The 24,411-nt window shown below is 32.2% G+C and overlaps 2 protein-coding genes and 1 long non-coding RNA gene across 4 annotated transcripts; 1 reads left to right on the top strand and 2 right to left on the bottom strand.

Annotated features, from left to right (window-relative positions):
* Positions 1-907: 907 nt before the first annotated feature.
* On the bottom strand, positions 908-6,844 carry LOC106061754 (transmembrane protein 208-like). Its single transcript, XM_013219957.2, has 6 exons — positions 6,704-6,844; positions 4,495-4,590; positions 3,329-3,388; positions 2,870-3,003; positions 2,152-2,236; positions 908-1,996 (listed from the first exon to the last, which is right to left on the bottom strand). The coding sequence occupies exons 1-6, from the start codon at positions 6,713-6,715 to the stop codon at positions 1,856-1,858; spliced, it is 528 nt and encodes a 175-aa protein (XP_013075411.1). The 5' UTR covers positions 6,716-6,844; the 3' UTR covers positions 908-1,855.
* Positions 6,845-7,112: 268 nt separating this feature from the next.
* Positions 7,113-10,840, top strand: LOC106061753 (uncharacterized). Its single transcript, XR_001216694.2, has 4 exons — positions 7,113-7,234; positions 7,698-7,819; positions 8,951-9,033; positions 9,530-10,840. It is a non-coding gene; the product is annotated as an uncharacterized LOC106061753 (long non-coding RNA).
* Positions 10,841-12,503: 1,663 nt separating this feature from the next.
* On the bottom strand, positions 12,504-24,141 carry LOC106061752 (cytoplasmic dynein 1 light intermediate chain 2-like). Of its 2 annotated transcripts, XM_013219955.2 has the most exons (13): positions 24,024-24,141; positions 22,825-22,898; positions 22,334-22,450; positions 21,510-21,740; positions 20,453-20,640; positions 19,811-19,904; positions 19,548-19,683; positions 19,174-19,285; positions 18,156-18,278; positions 17,963-18,061; positions 17,556-17,649; positions 17,345-17,377; positions 12,504-16,090 (listed from the first exon to the last, which is right to left on the bottom strand). In XM_013219955.2, exons 1-13 carry the CDS (start codon positions 24,101-24,103, stop codon positions 15,978-15,980), a joined length of 1,494 nt encoding a protein of 497 aa, XP_013075409.1. In that variant the 5' UTR covers positions 24,104-24,141; the 3' UTR covers positions 12,504-15,977. The 2 variants fall into 2 exon arrangements, with proteins under 2 accessions (XP_013075409.1, XP_013075410.1); XM_013219956.2 differs by lacking the exon at positions 17,345-17,377.
* Between the last annotated feature and the right edge of the window lie 270 nt (positions 24,142-24,411).

The raw sequence follows: 24,411 nt of genomic DNA on the forward strand, positions 1-24,411 counted from the left end.
GTGTGCTGTGCGCACGTTTATGCATAGGGTTAGGGTTTACTGGGCGTTAGGGTTAGGGTTTGGGTCAAAATCGCCCCCCCCCCACTCCAAAGTTCTGGATCCGCTAGTGATATAAGGTCTAAAAGGGGAACTTTACTTTTATAGAGAAATGTGTGCTCTCCAATTCATTTTTGCTCTGTAAAAAAATGCTATTCAAACATTATAAAGTGTTACTAAGGTTTTGTCGTTTGTGGTATTAAATTGTTTACATAACTATTTATTTGCATAGCTGCTACTGTCTATCAATTGGGGGCGCTGTGGCTGAGTGGTTAAGCGCTTGGCCTGGTTTCTTGGATTCAAATCTCAGCGAAGACTGGGATTGTGAATTTTTTTTTTTGCGCCCCTGAGTCCACCAAAACTTTAATGGGTACCTGACTTTAGTTGGGGAAAGTAAAGGCGTTTGGTCATTGTGTTGGCCACATGACACCCTGCTCGTTAGACATCGGTCAAAGAAACATATGACCATACCATCATCAGATCTGCCCCAGAGATCGCAAGGTCTGAAAGGGGAAACTTACTATCTATTAAATTATTATGGTTGGCTGTTTATAATGTAGATAATCCCACCTTAAGCAAACTATCAGCAAAGATGGAAGCACATCTGAGAGTAATGTATCACACATAGAACTGTAGAGTTTGTTGACAGCCATACATGACTTCTTTCACAACAATTAACTTTATTGTGATTGTACATTCCATTAACTGAGTTCATGGCTCTTTGTCAATAGAAAAATGCTTAGATATGAACAAATATCACTAATGACTAAATTTAATATTATTACGTTTAAATATTTATTTTGTTTTGAAGGGGAAAAAAGCCTACATACATTTAAACAACTAGGTTTAAAAAAAAAAAGATTAGAATAAGTATAAAAAAAAATATTTTAATGACACACTTTTTGTTTCGTTCACACATAAGATAAAAAGTCAAACTTGAGAGCATACAACATTTCATGGTGATGCATAGAACAGTCTATGGTCAAACAAAGTAAGGAAGGAAGAACTCTTCAAAATGCATATAACAAAACAATAATGATGCTAAACTTTACCTATCATTATTTATTCAATATAAATCCAGTCCATCTAATATGTAATAATCATTGGAATGAAAAGTGATGTTTTAAAACAATATTACAAAACATATTTAAAAGAAATTTTCTAAATTAGTACACATTTCAAATTTGTGTTTGCTGCTGTACAACTATATCTGCAGTTCAAGTGAGCATTTAAAACAGATAATATATGGGAGCCGAGTTGATATCAAGATATTATATGGGCACCTAAAAAAAGCTGTAAGATAGCTAAACAAATTTTCTTTTTACTAAACTAAATGACTATTGATACTCAACACATCAAAAGACCAACATATGTTAAGAACAGACTTAGGTCATACGACAAAGGATGTGGTGAATGAAATGCTAAAGAGCTAGGCTGCTGAACCAAATGCCAAAGTTTGAATCCTCTGGTGAAGTCTTAATCTACAGAGGAAAGTAAAGGCAGCAAGTAATTGAGCTGGTCACATGACACAGTTTTGAACCAGGGCACATAATCAAGAGAGGTTGCCTGTTATCATAGAGAGTAAGGTTCAACATTTTAAAAGTATACTTTAATAATTGTGCAAACCATGCATGAGCTCAGACAAGTGAAATATATTACAATTAAGGGCTGAATGGCACATCAATGAAAAAGTTGACAAAATGTCATCATTAATTAGCTACATAATGATTTAAAATGTGAAACTGCAAACATACATGAGAAAAAAACGTTTGTCCACCTTGCACAAATCTAACACAAAGCTATCTACAAACAGTTTTTCTCATCTGACTATCTGCTGTCGTTTCATCTTTCTCTCTAGTTTCTTTTGTTTTTTATCATCCACTGGCTGCTCCTCAGCAGGAGCAAAGAACCATGGGCCTAAAAAGTTAACCCACAAAATGTGTAGAACTCTTGCGGGAGCCTGCATGAGAAAAACAGCTGATTACACCACAGCAGAAAATTTGTAAATAAGCAAAAGTAAAATTTACACAAAAAGAGCATTTAAAATTGTTAAACAAAATACAATAAGCTAAATGTAGTTTTCATCCTTAATAAATAAACAGTACAGCGACATACCAGTAACAAAAAAAGCCAAAAGTATCCACTTAATAAGGACAAGCTTTGTACAATACTCGTCAACAAGATTAGATCTTTGCTATGTCTGAAATATACAATTTAAACAAATTAATTGATTTACTTTTTATAAGCAGGAGCACTCTTGTGTCAAAACTAACCTTTTAATACAAGCAGCATGTTAATGAAGCTCTGTCTAAGGCAAGCCAGCTAGTAGTTTTAGTCTAAATTTAATTAACTTCTTCTATTTTAGGTGTATACATATTTATATAATATTTATTTATATATATATAACAAACACTGTCAAACATTCCAATGACTTTCAAATGTACGTTCTAAAAGTAATTTTAAGTCATTTGAGCTGACTAAACTATTCTTAATTTATGTCTCAAAGCAGGGTGGTACACAGAGTTTACAAATAAAGTCTTTGATTGACAATGCAAGTCAAATTTGAAAAAGATATTAAAAACATTAGATGAATGTATGATATTTTGATGAAGATAAAACCACATTAGTATGATATTCAAAACTGTAATGGCTGCTTCCAGTTTCATCCTCACCAAGCCATTAAATCCAAGAAATAAACTACTAAGAGTTTAGTTTGAAACTAGTTGAACTCCTGCTGACTGCTTAGGGGTAAGGACAAAAGCATTAAGTGTCCATCTTTTAAGGTGTACCTCGGCTAATCATTTTTCCCAATGCTATCCTACTTTATACTCACTCTGCCATGCCAGATTCCATATTAAGGTCAGTTCCAGCATCTACCAGATGTCCATCTTGGTAAACAGATTGGGCCATATTGGACATGAACTTGTAACTACCAAAGTAAATTGCAGCTGTCAGCAAAGACAAAACCTAGGAAACATAAAATTGTATATTTTATAATCTTGGTAAAAACAAATAAAAAGCGAGCCAGTAAAAAAATAATTTACACTCACAAAGTTATAAAAATATAGATAACTTTAAATGCGAAAATAATTTTTAAAGGTAACATTTTCTAAAATAATATCTTTCCTCCTAAATACAGAGCAATCTTATGTTTAAAAGGTTAATTACATTTTTTTTTGAAGATTTTTTTTTAACGTTAGTAAAAGTGATAGAGATAGTAAGTTAAAAAAACTAAGAACATGCACTTTATAAACAAAGATTTTTATAACATCTTTTTAAAATGTCAGCTTACAATCGGGCGCATGGTGAATAAGTCCCAGTAAAAGAAATACCAGACACTGTAATATACTATCTGGAATATAAAGATAAAAACAAGAGCATTTTTTTTGGTACTACCAACAACATTACATATTATGTGCTCACCTACAAACAAATCATCAAGTAAGCATACAACCTTCTAGGACAAGAAAAATATTTTTGTTCTTAAAACATAATAAATTTCATGTTATTTAAAACTGTCATTCTTTAAATATTAATATAAAAATATATACATTTTTTTAAAGAGATTTTTGCAAAGATGCTAAAAGGTCAAGAAACAAACAGTAAACAGATGCTAATATTCAACCTTAGAAGTAGTTAATTTCAAACTGACTGCTTTTGACTCAGGACCGGACACAACAGAATGCGACAACACATGCACCGGTAGCTCAAAATTGGAACCAGTGAAATCTGCCCATATGGAGTATCACCAGAAAATGCCGACCACGTCCTCCAAAACTGCTCTCTTTACCAAGAGGCCCGTATAAGACATTGGCCCCAAATCACCCCAATAGAAAGAAAACTATATGGAGAGCTCCCTGATTTGGAAACCACTGCGCAGTTCATCTCATGTATTGGTCTAGTCATATGAACACTCCAACATAACAATGAGAACGATGAAGAAGAAAAAAAAACTGACTGCATACAATTTTATTTAGAGCAAGAGGGGAGTGTTTTTTTTTCTTTCTAATAATTGTTTTTTTTTTAAAAGGTTTCATATGACCTAATTCATTTTATATCCCAAAAATTTTAAATTCTTATTTGAATCCTTGCAAAATTACTTCTGATTTAGACCCAATCCCTATTTGAACAGTAGGTAGCCACTAACTTGTTCATCATATTGAATGTTACGCTGAGAGGAACACAGAAAAGGTTTGCATGAAGCTAAAATAAATTATTTCTACTTAAGAAAAAGAAACAAACTGTGATCTCAGTTATTTACTCCTCCCTCAAGCTCAGTCAATGTGAGTTCAATTTAAATCAAACAAACATTTTATTGTATAAAATAACCATTAGTATTTTAAATCTCCCTCCCTATTTTTTTTTGTTCTTTATAAAAGAACAGGTACCACTTTTAAACAAAGTTAGATCTACCCTTTTAAAGTTTGTGTAGACCTGTATCAAGCCCAAACTACTCACATTGACTCCTCCTATGACATATACATAAAACTGAAGTGTTGATTGGTTCTCTTCAGCTATTTGTTTTTGTCCTTTTGTAGCTTGCTTCCCTTTAGGCTGGAGGAGAATAAAGAACAGGACACATTTTCAGTCAAGTACCAATAAAGCAAAACAAAAAAAACACCAGATAACCCCCCCCCCCCCAATCAAAACAGACCTGAAATAAAGAAAATTCATATTATATTATTAATAGAAGAAAAAATTATAAATAATAATCAATTGTCTTTCAGTCTTAAAATTAAGGATGAGTGCTGGATTTCACATGATCACACAGAGCCAGTAGCAACCGTGTAATTTGTCACATAAGGGGCAGACAAAGCTGTTGTCTGCAGGTCTATTTAAGTTCTCTTTCACTATCTGCATCTATCCTTGACAAGAGCTTTTATTTGTGTCTCAAATGTATGCCTTGTTTCTATTGTAAGAGTTCTCCAGATATTCTTTCAGAAAAGCCTTTCTCTATGCCATTGAGGGCAAAATAACTCATGAGTTCGCCAAACATGGCCAAAAGAATGGACCCAATCTTTAATTATTGCACTGCTCAAGAAAGGAAACAAGACAATGCCAAAACTATACAATGTGCCAGATAATGCTAAGAATAATTCTCAACAAACTCATGAAAAAACTGAGGTGGTCCTATCCAAAGAAAAGACAGGCTATTAAGCACTGTTGAGCAAATAAAATATTTAACATCAGACTGTTAAATGAAAAATGCCCTTAACACCAGAAAAAACTAGTACACAGCTTCATAGACTTCAAAAAAGAATTTGACAGGGTTTGGCATGAGGGCATGTGACAACCGTGGGAGCCAATGAGGGAGTTCAACATAGATAAAAACATTATCAATGTTATCAAAGCCCTATACCAAAATGCAAATAGCTCAGTGCTTCTTAACAACCATATTGGAGAAAGTTTAAGGACATCCATAGGAGTGCAGCATGAATACATTTCTATAGCTCTTTTTAACATATTTCTGAAGCAAATTATGATGAAAACTCTAAAAAGATTTACTCCTAGCTTGACCATAAATGGGTGACCTATTAACAATTTCAGGTTTGCTGATGATATAGACTTCATCAGAGAAAATGCAAAGACCAGGTTCAATGTCTTACTTCAAAACTGGATGCTGCAGCTAGAGCAGTTGGCATGGGAATCAGTGCTGAAAAAAGCGAAATAATAGTTTGTGGTGGAAATAGTACAAGATGTTGCATACCATTGATCTCAGGCATCTTCGGCAGAAGTGTACAAGGAGCCAATAGAACCCCCAAGTATTAAAGCCATACACGATACAAAAGTGTAGTGAAAACCACTGCTTTATAGACATTGATTTTTTTGGTAGACTAGAGAGTCAGAGATCATTTTCTCAATTGAAGGCAAATTGGTACTGGCCTTAGCTCGGCAGTTGTTTGTTCCCCAGACAGTAATGTATTGTTGGATATGCAAAACTGGTTTAGCATATTAAGCCTTTAAGGGACTGACCAATCATATTGACTAGTGAAGTTCCATGGGGAGACTTCTGGCTCTGGAACATGACTTCCATTATCTGAAGTTTGACAAAAAAAAGCAACATTAGCTCCTCATAGAGGTAGAGAAGCTATGCAACAATCACCTCTCTAAGTCTAATTTGGGAAAGTAATTGCAGCAATTTGAATACAGCTGACACAGCTTGATTTTGTTGATATCAAAGTATAAATCCATAACTAGATCTATAAGTTAGTATAAGTGTAAGTTGAATTGATCTTTTTTTTAAAGCAGTTTAAGGCATTGGGGGAAAATAATTAGCCAAAGTACACCTTAAAAGACCAGATCAGATGATTACTGACACTGACAGTAGCCTTCAGTAGGTCAGTAGTGACAGTGTTTCTTTGTGTAGAATCATAGTACTCTTAACTGAAATTTAGTCTTAGACATGATCATGATAATAATGATAATGAATCATGATCATTCATCATAATATCTAATTTAATATGATAATTATAAATTCATGATGATCTGCATCAGCATCATGATCAGATGATAATAATTTTCATGATTTTCTTTTTGATTAGCTGATCTGATCTAGTCTACCAGTGATCCACCAGTCTAACTTATAAATGGAAGATAAAATTGAGGTGCATTTTCTTTTAAATAAACAGATTATGATCGAGATCAATAGTGTAGATAATTTACATACTGGCATTTTCATACAGGATTATTAGATAATCTAGATCTAAAATTTTAGAGAGAACTGAGACTCAGAGAAGCAGCTGTTTTATTTACACTTTGTAGCTCTCAGGCGACACGTTCAACTTTTTCATTAAATAGGACCTAAAGCATACTTTTAAAGTGAAGAATTACGTATAATCACAGACCTAGATCTAGATCTAGATCTAAATCATAGACATTTTTTTTTAGATTCTACAACACAAACAAAAATGTTATCCGAAAAAAAATGCTACGTTTCGATATCCCTTAAATTAGAAAAAAATGTTTACTTTATTTTTACTTATAGAAGTAAAAGCTAATGAAGTTTTGGGTGAAATTAGATTTAGAAATGTAGAGAGCAATTTATGTGTGAAAGAAATTAATATTTTGTTTGTTTGAAAAGCGTTTACTTTTTAAATTAATTTGACCTCTCACCTTAATGTTTGACAACACGGCACCAAAGCGTTCGATACATAGCCGGCTATTTCTAACGAAAAAGTCATGATCCTACAGCATTAAAGTTAGTCGAATGGCTTTGATCTAATTTAGTATGCACTGTCGCTCAAATAATCTTTTAATAGTTTATGTATTTAAAAAAATATTAATCTAGTTGTAGATGTAAATGGATAGCCATGAATGCATGACACTAACTCCTCCTAATGACAGGCATACAGATACATACATCATTCATAATACATGATAGGCCTACTACATACTTTACATAGTCACGATAGTGTAACATAGGCATATGATATTATTAGTTAGATATTTATTAATTTATATATTACTTATTACTAGACATAGAGTCTAGATCTATAATCAAATAATCATAATGATGATATATTTATAATATTACCTGTGTTTATCAAATAGAACCTAAGAGTATCTGGCATGCTTATTTTTGAAGAGTCTTGTGTCTTAACACCCACATATTATTCTTTTAAACTTGTTAACTTTTTTTATTGCAATTTTCTGTTTTATAGATATGTTTCCCCACAATTTGTGGTTTGAAAACTAGACTCTAATTGTGATCTCATTTAAATGGGAAAAAAGGATGCAAATGTCAGCCACTGTCTACCAGTAGATCAGTATCGCAAGCAGATTGGTAAATAAAAATAATTAAAGCTTATTTTACTAACATTATAAATGTCATTAACTTCAATGATTCAGAAATTAGCATATATGTTGACCCAATAGCTTTTATTTTAAAAATCCTTAACATACCCTAATAAAAGACATGTAACTCTAAATTTTGAAAAAAGTCTAAACCAAATAGTAGTAAATACAATTTAAGATGAAATACTAATAAATAAATAACTTTAGTAAATTGGAATAATATGTCTAGTTTTTAAAAATACATAATTTTAATACCTTTAGAATATAAAAAAAAGTTTTAAAGTACTCAATTTCCCTGGTGGGGTGTATACACTGAGGGTATGGGCACCCTCCTTTCAAAACTTCATTTAAAAAAAATAAATAAAAGCAATACACATCCGGTTTTTACTGTAAAAAAAAAAAGTCACCACACTTTCATTCAACATGAGACATGATGAGCTCTTCTTATAAGAAAGTTTTTTAAAAACTTCTGTTAGCGTCCCAACAGATTCAAATGCATTAGAGCTTTGCAGCCTACACCGCATCAGAGCTAGGTAGGAGCTATTGGGTTAATTATTAAATCAAAATTATAGAAATAGAAATATTACTAAGAAAATGGCACATTGCATTTCTGACGTATCATTGTATTGAATGGAGAGAAAGTGAGATTGGTTGAAAGGAGAAAGCATTTTGGTGACAGAAGAAGAGTGCCAGAGAAGAAAAAATATTAAGGTAACTGACATAAGCTCCAGTGGAAATAGTTTGCCCAATGTGCAGCTGAACATTCCAGGTTGGTAAATGTCTTGCCAGTGACATGTAGAGACACAAAAGTACAAAGTTCAGATGGTGTCATAACTACTCACTCACATTTTGTAGCATGTGAACAGTAGAAGTTAGGTATGCTGAACAAAGTTAAAAGTGAAATTTGTTAACATTTGCCTTCAGCAGTTTATGAACATTTAAAAGATAGTCTTGAACAGCTGAGTGGCAACCCTTTTATTTTTAATTACAGCCACAATTTTTATAAATGCTGTTTTAAAATGGATTGTCAACAAAGATTTCTTTCACTAAAATTATTAAAGGAAACACTTATTAGATCAATGCTCCATGGTAATTAACCCTATCTCTTTACTTAACACAGGAAAGCAAGATTGGAAGAAATCTAAAAAAGAAATTAAAAAGATGAAATCCAGAGCAGATAATACCACAGTGTTATCTCCCCAGGTACATTTTAAATATATAATTATTGTTCTTTAAGGTTTATCCTATCAGAGAGTTTTTATATCATCTCAAGGATTACTCATCTAGGATAAGATAAAATTAAAGTTAGAATTTGTTTTAGATAATCCAGTCATCAGTTCTCTTTGCTGTCATAAAGAGTTTATGCAAAATGTGAATTTATGGGACTTGACTTAAATCCTTTTGACTCCCAGTGCAGCATAAGGCTTCAACAGTACTTTGCCATTGGACTCTTTATTTATCTCTGCTATTCCCCTCAGTTGGTTTATGTCCATCCTGCTGAATTCTTGTTCTACTAGTCTTCTACATGCTATGAAACACCATTGTCTTTCACTTTTCTTTGTTTTTTTGCATGTTCCTCTCAGGTTTAGCTGTCTCCCGTGTTTATTTTTTTAGATTGATAAAAGAAAAAAATAGAACAGTTAAGATGTATGTAATGCTTTGGATCAACCCAACAAACCCTCATTCTCTGTGTTCACAGGCTATTGTTTTCTGGATGGGACTCGTCATTTTATCTTGTTCCGCTGGTTACTTTCTGCTCTGCTGGTATACAGGAACTGTCGCATTAGAAAACATTGTTGATAAACCTCCTGTGTGAAGGATCCACATTTAACCAACCAAACATATATCTGAAAATTTGTTTTTGTTTCCATATGTAAACAGTTTTAATTATTCTGCAAAAATGTCTCCAAACTTTTTTTTTTCATATCTATAAATTTAGAGTTTCTTACAACTTTAAAGGAAATTAACAAATTTATTAATAGGCATTACCTTTTTTTTTTATGCAAACACTTGGTTCTATTTTTTGTTTTCACGTTTAGTCTTCATTTAATAGTCTGCCTGAAGGATAAATACAATGTGCCAAAATGAAAATTCATTGAAGAAAACTTTTCAGTTTTTCTTAAGAAGTTTATTTTTTGTAATACGTTTCATAAACCTGAATTATTTTTGTTTAATTGTCCTTAAAATATTTTCCCCGTCAATTTACATTTACAAGTTCATATATCTATGCTCAGTCATTTTTATTGTTATTATTCTATCACTATGCAAAGTACACCTATATTATTAACATATTTAATGAATTTTTTTTTTTTTACAAGATACAATGATTTTAAGAATCTTTTTCTTTTGCCCAAACTTTTCAAATATGTTACTGTTATTGGTATAGAGCAATTATGTGTTTTCTGCATGCTATTGTTACACAGTGCTTTGTATTATGCTAGAGAACTTCATTAATGGCACAATTTCTGCAGCTCCTCTGATGTACTTAAGAGAGTTGACTGAAAATCTTGTCAATTTATTTTCAAAGATTTTCTTTTGGACTGAAATACAAATGTGAATGTTACATTATATTGTAGTACCAGGTACCATTTTTCAATGCACACAGTTTAGCCAATATTGATACCAAGATTATATAAAATTAAATTAATTATTTTTTTTTAGCTGTAGTAATTATTAATAGAACTTCATATTACTGGCTATGTCTCATAAAATAACTTTTTTTTCCCCACGAACTTCTATGCTGTTCATGACACTATACTTTAACTCAATTATATTGGTCTTGGCCCAAATGACTTTTTAAAAGGGTCCAAATAGTTCTTACATGTAACTGTTATCACTCCAAATACTTAATTCTGTTTGTACAATCTGAGGTATGAGTGACCTACTTGACCTCAAGATTGATTTGATCAAGTAGTAGAAGTCTTGTTACATCATATATTTTTTTAAAGTATCACCATTGAAACATACAGATTGAATTTTTTAAAATAAAATTGAACGAGCAAAGCCTTAACTTCTTCTTTTATTTTGGATTTGTGTTTTGTCTTGTTAATTTTTAATAATTTGAATACTTCATCATAAAATATACACACACACAAAGAGACATTCATTGCATTCCAAAGTTTAGTTGAGTTCCTTACTATTCACATGTATTCCCCACTTCTTGCTGGTGTTCACTTTAAGAAAAAAAATTCCATTATGCAAATAACACATTATTTCAGAATAGGACTTGGAAAATTACATAATTGCAATCTGGTCTAATCATGATGTCTTCATAGATAAGGTTTAATTAGACTATAGCCCTTTAAATACATGAAACTAAATAATTGTATCGCTAACATTGGTCAATAGAAACTGATCAAATCTGAAGATTACTGCTTCTTAGGAGGCACAGTGGCTGACTGATAAAATACTTAGCTACTAAACTAGGGTTCGAATCCTGGTAAAGATTGGGATATTTAATTTCAGGATCTTTAGGGCGCCTTTGAGTCCACCCAGCTCTAATTGATACCTGACAAAAGTTGTGGAAAATTAAAGGCAGTTGAAAGATGACCTTTACATCATCTGCCCTAAGGTCTGAAAGGGAAACTTCCCTTTTTTTTTCTTACAGCACCTTAGAGAGCAGTTGAGTCTTGGACTAGACATTGACAACCTAGATCAGTCATCGCAAAGCCTTGGCTAGGGTTCCTCTACAAAATGTTTAATGCAGGCATGGAATATTATTTATTAGCTGGCCTTGTAAGAGATCTAATGTTTGTGCACTGCAAGCCTACAGAAAGGAAGCACATTTTTTTTTATCAACAATAATTGCTCAAACTACTCATTTGAAAACAAATTGTCACTTTGGTATAAAGATTTGGGAAGACAAACTCTAATTCACTTTTCATTAACTAGTAAAATATTGTCAAGAAAATAATTGTAATAGTGACATGCTATTTCAGAACAACCCTGTTAAATATTTATGAAGCTTTTCTCTGCAGGTTCAAAGACTTTAGAAACAGCAAATAAACATTAGCCTTTGTTAGTAACAAATACTTTTCGGCCCTTTGGTATAGATATTGGTATCTTTGAAAAGCAGTTGCTGGATTAAAAAAAAAAAAGAATTGTGGTGAAGTTAAAAATTTGTGCTGGATTTAGAGCTCTTGCTGAATAAATGTGAATTAAGTTGACAACAACATTGGTAGATATGTAGACTTTTACCCCTTGAATAGTATTCCTGACTCACTATACAACTGAAGAAATTTGCAGTTTGCTGTTTTTTTTCTTTAGTTGAGCCTACACTAATTATTGCAATTAATCATTTCCAGGAATGAACTTTTAGTAAACTAGCTTATCAATGGAATTTGGAGTCATGCCTAAAATAAATACTTTTCTAAGGAAATGGAAGGCCATTATGCACATAAGTTAAGTATTTGTATTTTTTAAGGATACCGCTTATATAATATAACTTGTTATAACACTAAGTACCATTAGTTAATTTAAGCTAGAGATTGTAATTTTAAATAATTCAAATTTTTTCCCCATAAAAATGTCTTACTAAGCAAAGAAAAAAGCTCTATAATTTTGTATGTTTGATGACCACTGACCTACATCATTAAAATACCTATACTGGTACTAAATGCAAACATGGTTTTATCAACAAACAGTAAAGGTAAGATTAACAAAAACTCATCCCAGAGAATGTTTTCAATCTTTTATTGCACAAGTGCTGAGGCTTTTGTTTCAAGTCAGCCTGATGGCCTCGACAACTTGTTCAAGCAAATCAACATGTCATTCAGTTGACTTAATGGCAGTAAGCCTACATCAAAGGAACAAAGGATTCAATCCTTTTTTCAATAATCTACTTCTAAAGGCTTTATTTTCAATGGTGCTTTTCACTTTCCACATGGGATCACAATTTTTGCTTCAAATTAAAAAAATGTCAGTTGATGAGTTGCTTAGGCAAGCTGTGGAGGCTAGGACTTGTAATCATCAACACAAAATGGTACAATTACTCTGAACTGCATAAGCTCATTGTGTACTACGCCCCATGTCAATGATGGATGTGCACCTCAGCCAATAAATTAAAGTACAAAGATCAAGACAATGGCAAAGGAATAAAATTATTTCAAGTGTCTTTGTTTTTCTTTCTTTTTGTTTTCAAATAAAAAGTGTCTTATGTTTCTTTGATCCAGGACCAAAAAAAAAAAAAAAGCAACCACAAAAGAAAGTGTTTTTTTTTTCACAAATCATTCAGCCTACAAAAAGCGCACATTGTAACAAAAACATATCAATATCATAAGAAATTAATACAGAGAGAGGTGAAATATTTGCTAAAATGACATTTAAAATCCACTCATTTTCTTTACATTGTTTATTATGTAAATATCTTGACACCCCCCCTTTCCCAACCACCAAAATTAATTTTAATTGACTCATATTGTGTGGTTTAACAATTATTTCTTCTATCTTTTATTTAAATGGTAAATTAAATTTCTAGATCAAGAGAAAAAAAAAGTGTCCTGGAAATGATGTGATAATACAAAAGTCAAAAGCAGCCCCCACCATCCTTTCAAATGGATTCTGAAATGATTTGTATTGCAGACATCACAAGTCTTGGCTATAACAGAGTTAAGCACAAATGACTAAATAGATCAATCAATAGCACAGAACAGCATCAAGACAATATACAAATATGAATAAAAATACAGTGAATCCCTGTTCTAGCAAACTTTATATCAATGTTTACACAGTGCACCTCGAAGTTCCACCTTTCTGATTCATCTTAAACTTCTCAAGTTTAGCTACATAGTTATCCATCTTTGAATAATTAGAAAAATCAAACCTTTGTCCTATAAAATTTATTATAACAAGGTTCACTGTAACTAGAAAAAAAATAATTTTTTCACACATTCCTGGATACTAAGTATGCACATGCATTCAATTTATTTATATGTATATATATATTTATATAGCGTTACTCATCACTCAGTATCTTACATTATTGTCAACCAGTCGTCAAATTAAAAAATATTATACATAAAAACAAAACAAAAATAATTTACAATTTTTTTCTTACCAACATTCTAATCACAAGTAGGAGAGAAAAACCCAGCTTGCACTTTACACTCAGACAGAACCAAAATGAAAGGTTTGAAATGACACTTCACAAAGAACCTTCATTCAGAGACTTTGTTCAACAAAATTACATGGTCCATTAACACAATAGATACTGAGTCACTACAAGTAAACATGGCATGCAGTTTTAGTTGGGTTTTTTTTTTGGCATTTTTTGTATAAGCAAGTGGATGTGTGATAAGATGAGGGGGAAAATGAAAGATAATAATGTGACTTTTCCCAATCACTGTCATGTGTGATACTACTTTAGAAAGAAACCTGTATATTTAGCAAGCCACTACAATTGGGTGCAAGATTAAGCAATTACAATCACCTGAATGGGGGGAAAAAAAAAGAGCACATTTATAATTTTAACTTTCGAAAAATGACAATAGAGGTTATTCAGCAATTTATTTACTTTAAAGCTAAGATAAAACAATACTAAACAGTTGGCAACCTCATTGAGACGATGAATAAACATTTTTTTAAATGAGATCTACATTTAAAATTATATCTGCTTCAAATTTAATCTCAGGGATTTTTTATCAATTTAGTCAATGAAATAATTACTTACATCAAATTCACTTTTAAATGATTTCAGAATGATGCAACACAGATAAACACAAGACATGCATTCTCTTACAGAGAGATGATAGGAATGATATCTATCTATTGATAAGACCAATAAATACAAGAGTATTTCACAAGTGATCTTCAACAGACACTGAACAAAAGAAAGATCCTATCAGCAACACTCATCAGATTTCAGCGGCTTTCAAACCACAAAAAATGAAAAAAAAACTGAGGGGGGAGGCGTCAAAGAACTATGAGACATTAATATTTACAATGGACAACCACTTGGGAATACATCGGCAACAACAAAACAAGAGGTTTTTAGTCCCACCCCCCGCCCCAGTTATCACATCAGGATCACACACTGCCTTCCATCCACACAAAACCAATGAATCCTATGTATAGGTATCAAGTCCATTTTCATTCACCAGCTGCAATAATGCCAAAGCATCCTACCCTCCACCAAAGAGAGACAGAAGGACATAGCTTGGAGGAGGAGTCTCAATGAAAGACTATAAATACATAGAAAAGTAAAAAGATAAAGGGGGAGGGGAAATCTACTTTTAAAAAAAAGTTAAATTTAAAACTAAAATCTCACCAAAAAAAAAAAACAAACCACAAAACAAGACTAGGTTTTGAAATGAACAGAAAAAAAAAAAAAGATGCCAATGAGGAAGACACTGCCCATTAGCATATTCTGTGAATCCAAATGGGCCATACTGTTTTATGTTTGTTTATGCATTGGTTATTACAAAGCTACAATGACTAAGTACATCTAATGATCAGACGTCGTATACATATGTACATCGGCATAAGATTCCCTGGCAACTTGGTCATCTATTAGAATGAACAGCTCCTGGATCATTCATGGAAAAACCTAAGCAATGGTTAAATTAAATGAAAACTAAGATATACCATAAATAACTTGAGATATCTACACCTTTAACAACTGAAAAAAAAAGATACTGGATTGAACCATACAATAAGCTTGCTGAAAAGTATATGCAGGGCACTAAGAAAACAAATGGCACAGTTACTTCTTTGATGTATATTGTTATTTACGGCTATATATATATATCTTATAAAATTACTATAGTGTATAAATTAAATCAAAATCATCTGAAACAGTCCCTCAAGCTGGGAATGAACACTGATGTCAATGGAAAAAAAAAACAAAAAAACGGATGAGCAAAATGAAGGGGCAAAGTCAGTAAAAAGCTTCAACTGTTTTCAAATATTTCAGCACACAAAAAAAAAAAAATGGCTTTCATAGAAAGACAATAACAAAATTGACTAATTAATTTGAGCTCTAAAAAAAATTTTTTGTATGCAATAAAGAAAATAAAAATTGAAGATCACCTATACTCTCTGAGTGAAGGAAAACAGCGCTGGGACCAACATTAAAATGCATTACGGTTCATAACTGACTTAAATTAGATAAAATTGGAACCTAAAAAAGAGAGATGAGATGGATAAAGTCATCAAGACTGGGGTTCTGCAGAGTCTGTTGATGTGTTGTTGGTGTCAATGGACTTCTTTCCTTTCGTCATTCTCTCCAACTCTGCTGCCGCATCGCGAGATACAGCAGCCTTGTCTGAAAAGAGAGATTGTGATGGTCTATTGTAAATCCATTGATACATAATTGATGTCAGTGTTCTCAAAGATTAAATTAAACCCCACTTTGAAGAGAGCTTCAGGTTTCATTACAAAATCCTTTAAATTTTGAGAATGGGAAAAAAAACAATAGTTGACTTATATTAGGCAATGAAAGTTGCTTTGTGCAATTGTTGACCTCCCAAAAAAATCCCATTTTACTTTGGCTAACACTGACTTACAAAGAAAGTAATAAAATAAAAACAAAAGGAAGTGTATAGATTATTCAAACACCATCCTGCAACTAAAACAGAAGAATAAGTTGAGGTTCTACTATATGGTTACACAGTCACATTGTCAGGACCAAAATAAAAGTCAAAGAAGAACTCTCAAAGATACCCAAATGTCTCTTTCAAATAGTTCAATATAATGAACAAGCAAATGAACATTTTTTTTTTGAAAGACTAAATTTATAGAAACTATTCATTCAACTAGGCCATAACCATTTCAAAAATATGTCAAGATTACCCACATAAGGATATCAATCATGAAAATATTATTTTGAGTTTTAAGTGTTTGTTTTTTTTTTTTTAATGCCATTTTTATTTTAAAGAGTGAAATACCCAAGATATTTTCCCAAGTTAAAATTCTGTAACTTGACACACTAAAGACTAGGAAAATATAAAATAACACAAAAAATAACTTTATAATAATGCATATTAAATGTATACTTAAACATATTTTTACAACTTTTGCTAAAAATGATTCACTTTGAAACATTCCATTGACTAGAAGTTAACTTCTGATTATTCAACAAAATCTATTTCAAATAAATGCTTTTTAACTTTTTTTTTTTTAAATACAATGCTTTCAATATGACTTAAAAATGAATGACATTTAGCTGACAACTCTTAGATTCAAAAGATTATGAAAAAGAATATAAAAATAGTTAAGCAACTAAGTGAAATAATAGCTATTTCAAATGTTCAAACTCAAATTATTCGTGTTCAAATAGATAATGAGACTGGGTAAACTCATGATAAAAATTGTTCCTTAAAGTTTCAATGTGTGTGTGTAACCATAAGTACTTCCATTAAATAAATAACAAAACTGTGACATAACTAAGGCTTTAGTGTGGAGTTCAATGTATAGTTTTGAAAAAAAAATAAAAAAAGAAACCCAGGAAGAAAAAAAAATAGCCACAATACAGTCCGTTTACACAGACACAGGTCTAGCCAATAAAATTAAATCATACCAATGTGCTCGGCTCCTGTCATTGACGCTACATCTTTGGAGAGATGAATGAGATAGCAAGTTAGTGCCAAGACACCCCACTGTCAACCCGACTTAACTACCGAGTGAAATGAATTGAAATAAATGACTTATGTTCCCACATGGTGAAAGTTAAGAGACTCCAAGGGCTGGTGACAAGATTTTTGTCACTACTAAAAACAAAAACAACTTACTAGGCCCTGGTTGTCCAGGAGTTTTGCTCAAAAGACTGTTGAAAAAGTTTGCCAGCATTCCTTCTGTCGTGTTCCCAGCCTGTGGTTTGCCATCCTGTCAGAAAATGGAATTCATCTTTTTAAAACATTTAAAAAATAAAATAAAAGAGTAGCTAAGAGTACAGATCAAGGTGTTCATTAGAAGTGGTTTCTAATGTAGTGTTTTAATAGTGGGTGATTGTTTCACTTAGATGTAATAAGAAATATTTACTGAAGCCAACTATCATCATTATTTCATTGATGAGTGTTTCACATCTTGACAAATTGGCACTTTTCAGCCACACACTTCTAAAGAATACCCAAAATTAGTTTGCTGCTTTTTTTGTTCAGGTATGTTATTATGCTTGTGAAGTACAACTATTTATTACCTTTCCACGCACAGGTGTGCCAGCATTGGCAGGTGCTGGAGACCTCTCAGGAGTTTTGTGTACTTGTGGCCTCTGAAGTCTAGGAACTGGTGACTCTTGCTGGTAACACACACACAAAACAAAAAATTATAAAGACAATATCAATTTTGAAGCTGAATTTAAAAAAAACAACATTTTGACAATGGGTACATACAGCAGCTGCAGGAGGTGGGGTTCCAGTTCCTGGAGTCGCTGTTTGTTTAGATAATTGTAACTGTTGCTTGGCGAGGAAAGCTTGATCATCTTCAGCAGTAACCTCAGCATCTCGCTGGACAACCTAGAAAAACAAGAAATAATAAAGGATTGACCGATTAACAAATCACAGCTCTGATCATAGCAACTTACATATGTGGGGAAAAAAAGGAACATTTCAAAATTAATATGTAATTATCAATGTAACAATAAAATACTGTCTTACTGATCGGTGATCCTGTTGCAGTACCAGAGTAGACAACTTTGTACAACAATGAAAACATTGAAGTAAGGTTTTGTTTTCACCTTGTTTAATGCAGCTCAGATTTATTCATAAAGAATATCAAGTAATAACTAATACTCAATAACAATTCACAACCATATGTATCTCAGAGAGCGCTGCATCAAATGGACTCAATGCTTCTACTTGTGTTGAACTTTCTTAAGTTACATTTGCAGGCATTTTCAATATATGCACCAAAGATTTGGAACTTGATCTCCACTGAGCTCAGACAAACAGCATACTTCACTAAATTCAAGAACATTAAGACCTACCTGATTAAAACTTATTGAGATTTTTTTTGCCATTTTTACTCTGATGTTAATGTTTGTTATGTCCCCATAGCGCCGTGAGTGTTTGTTAGCAGCATCATAAAAGTTAAATTATTATTATAATATCCTTATATCAAAGTATGAATTGGGGCAGTGAAGAAATCTCAAAACTGACTGATTAACTAACTTGATTTTTTTCTTCTAAAATTTCTCAAATGGACTTTTCAAAGAACTTTCTATCCAAACGAATCCTAAGAAGCTTTTAGACTCACCTGGTATTTTTTATTATCTAGAATTATTGGTCCAAATCTGACAAGCTTTATCTTGTCCTTTCTGTGAAGTAAATTTGTTTCTTACTTCCCATTACATCTGAACATAAGCCCTTCAAACCTGAGTGTGTACACAAATATTAAAGACAGTGTACAAACCTTGCGCGTAGAAGGTTTGGTAATGATGTCTTCGAAAGTATCATCTGGTTTCATGCTGGTCATATTGTCATATAATATACTAATTTTCTTCTCATTGTCCCATCCAGATGGCCTGAAAAGAAGAGCTAACATTCAATGTATGCATTACAAGATCTGAAACTAATATAAAATTCCTAATATGTGGTTTGAAAAAAAAAAAAAGACTTCAGAAAATGTTACAATTCACCTCACACAAGGTAAATATAAATGAATGTGACTGTAATATGTTTAACATTGAGTTATTTTAGGCAACTTGAATTTCAAAATATAACTTTATAAAGTAAATGTTTAGACATTTTATGATAGGAGGTAGCACTATGCCCAAAAACACTTACACAAAGACAGAATCTTTGTCTACCACTAGAGCAGGGGATGTGAAAGGAAAGCCATAAATCCTATGCACCAAATATCTGTACAGCAAATCACAATTGCGTTCATCTTTTACTGATGTATAAAACATGGCTGCACCATCTGAGGTACACAGTTAAGGAAGTCTAGCAACCTTTGAGAACTATTCACTAAGCCACCAAATGGTGTCACAAAAAAAAAGAAAAAAAAAACATATACAACATGTATTAATAATATTTGAAAAGGATACACTTTAAACAGAACTTTCTAATATGTTGTTGAATAAAATCTAAATGTTCATCTTTATAATCAAAGTCTTTTTCCAACATTGATATTGTATCACTCTGTGGAAGATAGTCAAGGAAATAAAAGAGTTAATAGAGGTTTTGAATTTGCTCAATGTTCAAAGAAATGAACTAAATAATAATAGCCACATTCAAAATTTACTTAACATTGTTCATGAGTTCACTTCCTAGCAAATGCAGCTAGAAGTTAACAAGTTGCACAGAAAATGTTGTGGACATACATTTTACAAGAGAAATTAATGATTTTCAGAAAGATACGCTTCTTTGTTCATATTTCTAATATATGTATTTAGGGTACAAGAGGTAGATATAATCATAAGCTTCTTAGTGGTTTAAATACTATGTCAACTGTGGCAGGGCATTACCATTGACCAACTACAGACACATCCTGACTATTTTGTACTTTATTCTATCTTTGATTGAACGGCAGTGAAAAAAAAAGTATTTCTACTTTCTTTTTTCTGTGATACTTAGAGACAGATTAATGAAAGATCTACTATATTAATCTAAATGTGAAATATATTAGCACTGCCCTACAAAGAAGGTTTAGCATATAGAAAGAAACTTTGATTAGAAACTTATCTCACCTTTGTAACAACAACTACAATAGGTATGCCTAAATTTTTGGATAGTGTCAGTTCTCCTAAAGGTAGTACACTTTCCTCTTCAGACCCTGAAGGTGGTGGATGAAGTGGATTAATATCACCTCTGGGTGGGCCTTGAGTTGCTATTGGCCCATCACCTGGTTCTGTGTAGGCCTGATAAACCCTGATTACTGCACAGAAAAAAAAAAAAGGAAAACATTTAGAATGGATAGAATCACTATACTATTCATTATTATTGATGAAAGTAAGCTAGTTTATTTGGCTACCTAGGAGTAATAATCAAGCAATTATTAAATTAAAAAGACCATATTAAACAAAATTGATATTTCGTTAACTTTAAATTATGAAAAGTTGAATTCTACTTAGTTTTGCTTTATCAATAAAAAAAAACATAGAGGTAGTCAGCCCATGACAACTGACAACATCAATGGGAAAACCACTAATGCATCTGACTATCCACACTTTGCAGTACTCAACCCTCTATATCTTCTCCCCTCAACTAAATTCAGGTACCTATTTGAGTACTAGCTTCACAGATACTGGATAGAGCTGGATGGATAATGGATGCCCAAAAAGATCCTGAAACCACTCCCTTCACTCAGATTAGAAATCAAAACACTAAGATTGGAAAAAAAGCAATTAACCACTCTGCGACCACATAGGCTTATCATTTATAGTTTACATAATATAAAACGCCGTTCTTGATTAATTTTAGAAAAAAAAAATTAAACACTGATAGTTTTTTAAAAAGTTCAATTTACATAAATAGCTCATACGGGAAGTGTTGGACGTGGGGCAAGCAACTCTGACCTGTTTATCCCCAATTTCTAAAAAAAACAGCATTACATTACAGTTTGCCCCACCCCCTCCCAATGTGAAGAATGGTGCAAGAGGATTTAAGTCTAAGTATATATTCCATGGAGACATAAAGATGAGGTTTTCTGGGGATGTTTGCGATTTATAAGCATTCTGATAAGTTTTAAACTTAGTTATCATGATATGCCCGTATAAAAATATTATTGTATAAGTTTAAACTTACAACTTTGTTCATATTCTTGTAATTTATCAGCTGGAATTCTCAACTTATCTACATGATCCCTCAATACATCAGCCCACTTGGTCAGTGTTTCTAGAAGGGCCCAAGGCTGGGCCATGGAAACCACCAACATGACTAGAGTGTCACTAAAACTGTCTTCCTTTAAAGCGTATTTCAGTAATCCTGTGTGGTGAGGGTCCCCATCCAGCACCCAAACATTAAGCCTTGCTTGCTCTGGTGATAAATGCAGTCAAAAGTGGTTATGAATACATTTAAAAACAAAAACTCAAACTGATATTTAAACAAAATGTTAAGGTTAATTAAAATATTTCATATTAGAATATCAATGCAAGAAAAATAAAGTCAACTCCTAGATTTAAAAAATAAATAAATCAAAAGCAAATTTTTTATCACTGTTTTAATGGATTTTTAAAAAAATTCTTCTTCACCCCTCATTTTTTAAAAATATATCAATAAAAAAGTATGATCAAGTCAAAGGTAAATCAGGATTTCAACATGCTCTATATTTTAGTATACAGATTGCGTTAGACATATAAAGCTGTAAAAGGCATAGATCTTTAAACCATCCACCCCAAACTCCCAGGTACAACATGTTAAAAGCAGCTTTGGAACATCGATAGTTTCAAATGTAAGGGTTTTTTAAGAGAAGAAGCTACTGAGTTTTACAATAAAAATTTCCTTTGGTGTGTGATTCAAATTCCAAACTGTTGGTTATTCTAACAAACGACCATTCAATACATGGTTGAATATAGTATATATATATATATATATAAAATTGAGATAATTCAAGTTTGAACTATACACACCATCTCTGTACTCATCTTTGACGTCAATGTAGTAGTATTCTAAACCTGATCCTTTCTTTGGTTCCTCCAAGCCTTGTAATTTAGCAATCAATGTTGTTTTTCCAGAATCATTATCACCTGGACAAAACACAAAATCTTAAACGTATAAGAAGAAAAAACAAAATAAGCAATGTTAAAGTGCAACACCACAACAGCCCCCCCCCATGACTTGAACATTTCTTGAATACTAATTACATTGTTCTTCCCTTTTTTACATCAAAATACTTTAGATTGACTTGATTCTTTTTAACCACAAACACTCACTTTTTTTTCCTTTTTCAATCATACACTTACATTACGTGTTTCCTTTAACTTTCACACTTTAGGTTGCCATATATATACTTTCTAAAAAGGCACAACACCATTCATACAATCTAATTTATTCATAATTAATTATGGAATGTCTTTCTAAGTCAACTTTAAAATCAGAAAATATAAGATGTGGCAATTACCTAATACCAAAACAGTTCTAGTAGTTGGTAATTTAGATGCAGAGCCTGACTGCACTTCACTAAGTATATCCGCCCTGAAACAAACAAAATTGTTAACTATTTAATAAATGTAATGATTGTCCTAACAACAAAAATAATTAAAACTGATTTAGCTAATAATGTTCATCTAATAACATGGCCAAAGCATTTATAACCCTTAAAAAAAATTATTTAATTTGTACATTAACTGAAAGAATGTGATTCTTCACTTCATCTAGCCATTTCCTTTAGAAACCTTTAGAATGTCAAAGTAATTTAAACTTCCCCTGGCCTATGTCTAAAGAAAACAAAACAAAACAGCTTAAAAACAAAGTTCTAACCATTTCTTTAGATGTCTAGATCTGGATAATTATATAAATTAAAATGGTTAAAATGAATTGTTTTTATTTTGCCTCTTTTTTTTTTTTGCCAGACCCCCATCCTTTTTTTGGCACTTTCAATATAAACAGACTGAGCCTTGCATTTAAATGATAGCACTAAAAAAAAAGTTTAAAGTGCTTTTTGACTAAATGAAGAAATATTGTGATTCTCATTATTTCAGTCTGTCAGAGACTGAGTGACAGAGTCTTGAGCCAGTTCTCAGACACAGACAGTTGAGACAGTTTCAGTGATGTGTGAGAATGAGTCACAGTTAATGAGATTGTGGAGAAAAAAATGTAGATCTAGATCCTATCTCTAGAAATCTACTACTAGACTCTAGTACTAGATATAACTATAGAGAATTGAGTCTATGGCACTCTATGGTGTCTAACTAAGTCTAAGTAAAGATCAATCAGTGAGTAATCTCAGTAATCCAGACTCTACCAGACCCAGTATTTGAGTAGTTTGAGACAAAGTGACATAACATTAATTTCATTAATAACAAACTAGACTAAACTAAAAAAGAATAGATGTCTAGATCTAAAGATAGTCAAGTAAAGTACTCTAAAATTATAAGACTTTACCGAAATTCGAAGACATTGTTACTTTGTATGATTGTAACAATGATTGTTATTGAGGTTTTTTTTTATTAATTTTATTTTTATTATTTATTGAATTGACTTATTGAACTAGACTAAAACAAGACTGTGTGATCAGTTCAGTACTCAAAAAACGCCACCCAATGCACTATGCTATTTTGCGTAATTAAGTAAGCTGCACGCTTTCCTGCATAAACCAACCATAAATTTTCTGAATCATCAGTACTGCTTTCCTCATTGAAGTTGCCCATCTTGTCTTCCTTCTCAATGATGGGCGCCATATTGGATTAGTGAAAGCCCGTACCAGAATGTCATTGCGCTTGCGCACTGTGTACGGGAAAAAATTCATGAGGCGATGATTCATTCATGATGTCATCAAACTTGTATTTCTTAATCAATAAGTTAGTACAATCTAAGACGACAACTTTTTTAATAAGGGCTGGTAAAATTATTGGCGTTCTATTACAAAGCTTTCACGTTGAATGGAAACTTTTTCTTCTTGCAAATTTTAAGCTATTCAACATATCTAGATTATGTAGCAATCTTACTAGATCTAGAATGTAGTTGTCGGCCCTTAGGCATTTAACCC

Source organism: Biomphalaria glabrata, chromosome 7 (assembly GCF_947242115.1).
Source record: "Biomphalaria glabrata chromosome 7, xgBioGlab47.1, whole genome shotgun sequence".
Lineage (NCBI taxonomy): Eukaryota > Metazoa > Mollusca > Gastropoda > Planorbidae > Biomphalaria > Biomphalaria glabrata.